Source organism: Salvelinus fontinalis, chromosome 4, assembly GCF_029448725.1.
Source record: "Salvelinus fontinalis isolate EN_2023a chromosome 4, ASM2944872v1, whole genome shotgun sequence".
NCBI lineage: Eukaryota > Metazoa > Chordata > Actinopteri > Salmoniformes > Salmonidae > Salvelinus > Salvelinus fontinalis.
In genome coordinates, this window is record NC_074668.1 from 85,159,330 (window position 1) to 85,166,587 (window position 7,258).

At 40.0% G+C, this 7,258-nt stretch overlaps 1 protein-coding gene across 1 annotated transcript in view; it reads left to right on the top strand.

Moving 5' to 3' along the window:
* Nucleotides 1-7,258, top strand: part of LOC129852942 (FH1/FH2 domain-containing protein 1-like) — a gene marked incomplete at its 5' end in the record, with an annotated part of 76,681 nt that overhangs the window by 1,437 nt on the left and 67,986 nt on the right. The window contains 1 exon segment of the mRNA XM_055918541.1: nucleotides 7,194-7,258. Coding sequence (XP_055774516.1) covers nucleotides 7,194-7,258 — 65 coding nt within the window.

Here is a 7,258-nt window from a genome sequence, read left to right on the forward strand (position 1 = left end):
TAGAGACCAGTATATTATCTATGGTAGAGACCAGTATATTATCTATGGTAGAGACCAGTATATTATCTATGGTAGAGACCAGTATATTATCTATGGTAGAGACCAGTATATTATCTATGGTAGAGACCAGTATATTATCTATGGTAGAGACCAGTATATTATCTATGGTAGAGACCAGTATATTATCTATGGTAGAGACCAGTATATTATCTATGGTAGAGACCAGTATATTATCTATGGTAGAGACCAGTATATTATCTATGGTAGAGACCAGTATATTATCTATGGTAGAGACCAGTATATTTTCTATGGTAAAGACCAGTATATTATCAATGGTAGAGACCAGTATATTTTCTATGGTAAAGACCAGTATATTATCTATGGTAGAGACCAGTATATTATCTATAGTAGAGACCAGTATATTATCTATGGTAGAGACCAGTATATTATCTACGAGAGATACCAGTATATTATCTACGAGAGAGACCAGTATATTATCTACGAGAGAGACCAGTATATTATCTACGAGAGAGACCAGTATATTATCTACGAGAGAGACCAGTATATTATCTACGGTAGAGACCAGTATATTATCTACGGTAGAGACCAGTATATTATCTACGGTAGAGACCAGTATATTATCTACGGTAGAGACCAGTATATTATCTACGGTAGAGACCAGTATATTATCTACGGTAGAGACCAGTATATTATCTACGGTAGAGACCAGTATATTATCTACGGTAGAGACCAGTATATTATCTACGGTAGAGACCAGTATATTATCTACGGTAGAGACCAGTATATTATCTACGGTAGAGACCAGTATATTATCTATGGTAGAGACCAGTATATTATCTATGGTAGAGACCAGTATATTATCTATGGTAGAGACCAGTATATTATCTATGGTAGAGACCAGTATATTATCTATGGTAGAGACCAGTATATGATCTATGGTAGAGACCAGTATATGATCTATGAGAGAGACCAGTATATTATCTATGATAGAGACCAGTATATTATCTATGATAGAGACCAGTATATTATCTATGGTAGAGACCAGTATATTATCTATGGTAGAGACCAGTATATTATCTATGATAGAGACCAGTATATTATCTATGGTAGAGACCAGTATATTATCTATGGTAGAGACCAGTATATTATCTATGATAGAGACCAGTATATTATCTATGGTAGAGACCAGTATATTATCTATGAGAGAGACCAGTATATTATCTATGGTAGAGACCAGTATATTATCTATGGTAGAGACCAGTATATTATCTATGGTAGAGACCAGTATATTATCTATGATAGAGACCAGTATATTATCTATGATAGAGACCAGTATATTATCTATGATAGAGACCAGTATATTATCTATGAGAGAGACCAGTATATTATCTATGGTAGAGACCAGTATATTATCTATGGTAGAGACCAGTATATTATCTATGGTAGAGACCAGTATATTATCTATGAGAGAGACCAGTATATTATCTATGAGAGAGACCAGTATATTATCTATGAGAGAGACCAGTATATTATCTATGAGAGAGACCAGTATATTATCTATGAGAGAGACCAGTATATTATCTATGGTAGAGACCAGTATATTATCTATGGTAGAGACCAGTATATTATCTATGGTAGAGACCAGTATATTATCTATGAGAGAGACCAGTATATTATCTATGGTAGAGACCAGTATATTATCTATGAGAGAGACCAGTATATTATCTATGGTAGAGACCAGTATATTATCTATGGTAGAGACCAGTATATTATCTATGGTAGAGACCAGTATATTATCTATGGTAGAGAACAGTATATTATCTATGGTAGAGACCAGTATATTATCTATGGTAGAGACCAGTATATTATCTATGGTAGAGACCAGTATATTATCTATGGTAGAGACCAGTATATTATCTATGGTAGAGACCAGTATATTATCTATGAGAGAGACCAGTATATTATCTATGAGAGAGACCAGTATATTATCTATGGTAGAGACCAGGATATTATCTATGGTAGAGACCAGTATATTATCTACGAGAGAGACCAGTATATTATCTATGGTAGAGACCAGTATATTATCTATGGTAGAGACCAGTATATTATCTATGGTAGAGACCAGTATATTATCTATGGTAGAGACCAGTATATTATCTATGGTAGAGACCAGTATATTATCTATGGTAGAGACCAGTATATTATCTATGGTAGAGACCAGTATATTATCTATGGTAGAGACCAGTATATTATCTATGAGAGAGACCAGTATATTATCTATGGTAGAGACCAGTATATTATCTATGGTAGAGACCAGTATATTATCTATGGTAGAGACCAGTATATTATCTATGGTAGAGACCAGTATATTATCTATGATAGAGACCAGTATATTATCTATGGTAGAGACCAGTATATTATCTATGGTAGAGACCAGTATATTATCTATGGTAGAGACCAGTATATTATCTATGAGAGAGACCAGTATATTATCTATGAGAGAGACCAGTATATTATCTATGAGAGAGACCAGTATATTATCTATGAGAGAGACCAGTATATTATCTATGAGAGAGACCAGTATATTATCTATGAGAGAGACCAGTATATTATCTATGAGAGAGACCAGTATATTATCTATGGTAGAGACCAGTATATTATCTCTGAGAGACCAGTATATTATCTATGAGAGACCAGTATATTATCTATGGTAGAGACCAGTATATTATCTATGAGAGACCAGTATATTATCTATGAGAGACCAGTATATTATCTATGGTAGAGAGGGAGGGGGGAGAGAGAGAGAGGGAGGGGGGGAGAGAGAGAGAGGGAGGGGGGAGAGAGAGAGAGGGAGGGGGGGAGAGAGAGAGAGGGAGGGGGGGAGAGAGAGAGAGGGAGGGGGGGAGAGAGAGAGAGGGAGGGGGGGAGAGGGAGGGGGGGGAGAGAGAGAGAGGGAGGGGGGGGAGAGAGAGAGGGGGGGAGAGCGAGAGGGGGGAGAGAGAGAGAGAGCACATACCAGTCATGCCAGAGACTTCATTGTAATCATTTGAGAGATGAAGGGTTGATAACTCAAGTTGACGTAAATGTACAGGGCGGTGTCCCCAATAGGGTTGTGTGTAAGTTTGTTATCAAAAGTAGTGCACTATATAGGGAATAGGGTGCCATTTGGGACGACACCGTATAGTGCCTAGTCATCGTTCTCAGTGATGCCGTCCCCACAGTAGTAACGATCAGACAGTCAACAGGTTGAGGTTCTCTTTCAGATACAGATCACAAGGTTCAACCGAAATGTGACTTCCTGCTTTACCCGAACCCTCCTAAAGACACACGGATACAGGAGCCCTTCAGAAAGTATTCACAGCCCTTGTTGTTGTGTTACAGCCTGAGTCCAGTCACTGGACTAGACACAATACCCCAATTCACGTTTTTACTAATTAACGAAAATCACAATGTACTTCTCTCTCCCGAATGTTTTCTCTCTCCCAGTGGTACATTAACCGTTCATTACCATAAATACTCATCTACAATGTTTGTTTGTTTATGGTAATTTATTTTAATGCATTCATTATATTATTATTATTCCTGTCTTTTACCGTGGTGATTGTCGGTGTGGACACTTTGTTTGCAGAGCGCACAGCCCTATGTTACACTTCTGAGAAACACAGGGTTTTTTGTTGTTGGTTTATTTCATTCCATTTACGAGTTGTGTCAATTTAGTCGTTGTCTTTTTGTTTGGAGCGCTCCTGTCAATGTTGAGTAACGCCTTCGATCACACTGACGGCGTCATGGCAGCAGCATCCTGGATATGTGTGCTCAATAACAGCTCAACATTCACCTTCTCTGCTACCAGATAAATCCCACGTTATGAACAACCACACAGAACCCACTGCCAACGCCCTCTACAACGCATTGCTGCTCGACGAAACACAGCTTTCCTTTGGAAATGAATGTACTTCTGGGGTACCGGAATGTAATGTCGGTGTGATCGAGGGTGTAAGGACGCGCACCTTATTACGCATAGAAGTAGGCCTATAGGTTACCTGGCCTGTGTGCTAATGTAGCCTTGATAGTATCACTACTAATGTAGCCTTGATAGTATCACTACTAATGTAGCCTTGATAGTACCGCCACTAATGTAGCCTTGATAGTACCACTACTAATGTAGCCTTGATAGTACCGCTACTAATGTAGCCTTGATAGTACCGCCACTAATGTAGCCTTGATAGTACCACTACTAATGTAGCCTTGATAGTATCACTACTAATGTAGCCTTGATAGTACCACTACTAATGTAGCCTTGATAGTACCACTACTAATGTAGCCTTGATAGTACCGCTACTAATGTAGCCTTGATAGTACCACTACTAATGTAGCCTTGATAGTACCACTACTAATGTAGCCTTGATAGTACCGCTACTCATGTAGCCTTGATAGGACCACTACTAATGTAGCCTTGATAGTACCGCCACTAATGTAGCCTTGATAGTACCACTACTAATGTAGCCTTGATAGTACCGCTACTCATGTAGCCTTGATAGGACCACTACTAATGTAGCCTTGATAGTACCACTACTAATGTAGCCTTGATAGTACCGCCACTAATGTAGCCTTGATAGTACCGCTACTCATGTAGCCTTGATAGTACCGCTACTAATGTAGCCTTGATAGTACCACTACTAATGTAGCCTTGATAGTACCGCTACTCATGTAGCCTTGATAGTACCGCTACTAATGTAGCCTTGATAGTACCGCTACTAATGTAGCCTTGATAGTACCTCTACTAATGTAGCCTTGATAGTATCACTACTAATGTAGCCTTGATAGTACCACTACTAATGTAGCCTTGATAGTACCGCTACTCATGTAGCCTTGATAGGACCACTACTCATGTAGCCTTGATAGTACCGCCACTAATGTAGCCTTGATAGTACCACTACTAATGTAGCCTTGATAGTACCGCTACTCATGTAGCCTTGATAGGACCACTACTAATGTAGCCTTGATAGTACCACTACTAATGTAGCCTTGATAGTACCGCCACTAATGTAGCCTTGATAGTACCGCTACTCATGTAGCCTTGATAGTACCGCTACTAATGTAGCCTTGATAGTACCACTACTAATGTAGCCTTGATAGTACCGCTACTAATGTAGCCTTGATAGTACCGCTACTCATGTAGCCTTGATAGTACCGCTACTCATGTAGCCTTGATAGTACCGCTACTAATGTAGCCTTGATAGTACCGCTACTAATGTAGCCTTGATAGTACCGCTACTAATGTAGCCTTGATAGTACCGCTACTAATGTAGCCTTGATAGTACCACTACTCATGTAGCCTTGATAGTACCGCTACTCATGTAGCCTTGATAGTACCGCTACTTATGTAGCCTTGATAGTACCACTACTAATGTAGCCTTGATAGTACCACTACTAATGTAGCCTTGATAGTACCGCTACTCATGTAGCCTTGATAGTACCACTACTAATGTAGCCTTGATAGTACCGCTACTCATGTAGCCTTGATAGTACCGCTACTCATGTAGCCTTGATAGTACCGCTACTAATGTAGCCTTGATAGTACCGCTACTAATGTAGCCTTGATAGTACCGCTACTAATGTAGCCTTGATAGTACCGCTACTAATGTAGCCTTGATAGTACCACTACTCATGTAGCCTTGATAGTACCGCTACTCATGTAGCCTTGATAGTACCGCTACTAATGTAGCCTTGATAGTACCGCTACTCATGTAGCCTTGATAGTACCGCTACTAATGTAGCCTTGATAGTACCGCTACTAATGTAGCCTTGATAGTACCGCTACTAATGTAGCCTTGATAGTACCGCTACTAATGTAGCCTTGATAGTACCGCTACTAACGACCTGTTGAGCTTCTCAAAGGAATGTTTTCTTCACCTCAAAACAACAAGCAAACTGTTTTTTGTTTTGTTTTTTACATCCATTGAGAATGACAATAGTTCCTCACAATGTATTTTGTAAAAATCGTTCCAGCTGTCTCCCCCTTTTCCATAACTACTCAGCAGCGTGAAAAAGGTAAATACGTCCTGCTCTGATCCAGTGGAAACGTCATAAAATAGGGACCTACCTGACTACTTTCTTATCAGTGCTTGGCTTGGGACTGAAATAGGTTACCCGGTACTCATTTTTGGGTGCTGGTACTGTTTTTATATTTAGGTGCAGGAAATACTTTTTGAGCTAATATTCTATATAAGAGGGAACAGGAGCTCAAGCAGTAGAACATTTTTGAGGCGACACGGTACTCGGCTCTGGTGAGCTCCTGCCAAAGGTCAAAGGTCAAGCTCTGCTTCTTATCACCTTGATAAATAGTCTCCAGCTGTGTCTGAGCTGACTGGGCAGGGAAACTCTCAGGGACCAGGACCTTCAGGCTGGACCCATGTTTAGTTAATAGTTGATACAATGTTTCAAGTTCGTTGCAGACAGGCCATGTGTGTTTATTTTGATCAGGATATTTTCTACCTGCAGGATGCAACGTTTTAATCTGGTGGCTTTATGGAGGCTGTTTTTACATAGTTGCCAATGGCAACAGAAGTAACTTTTTAGGTTTGTAATTTTACATTTTGGATAGAGTTTTGATTACATGACAATGATTTTGAGATACTTTTGTATATATATAAAATACAAATACACGATATATATAGAAAAGTATGTGGACACCCCTTTTAACTTAGTGGATTCGGCTAATACAGCCAAACCCGTTGCTGACAGGTGTATAAAATCGAGCACACCGCCATGAAATCTCCATAGACAAACATTGGCCGTAGAATGGTCTTACTGAAGAGCTCAGTGACTTTCAACATGGCACCGTCATAGGTTGCCACCTTTCCCAACAAGTCAGTTCGTCAAGTTTCTGCTCTGCTAGAGCTGCCCAGGTCAACTGTAAGTGTTGTTATTGTGAAGTGGAAGAGTCTAGGAGCAACAACGGCTCAGCCGTGAAGTGGTAGACCACACAAGCTCACAGAACGGGACCGCTGAAGCACGTACAAATCGTCTGTCCTCGGTTACAACACGCTAGTCTAGTGTGACGGGGAACATAACGGTCTGTTTGGGGGTCTAAACTGTGGCTGTGCAGGCTTTCTATGACATGGTATCCTCTCTGTTAACAATCTGCTGTGTGATTGGTTGGTGTGTTGTAGGACGATAAAGACCTGGTGCCAGAGTTTGTGAATTCCGAAGGCTTGATGTGTTTCATCAAGGTGGG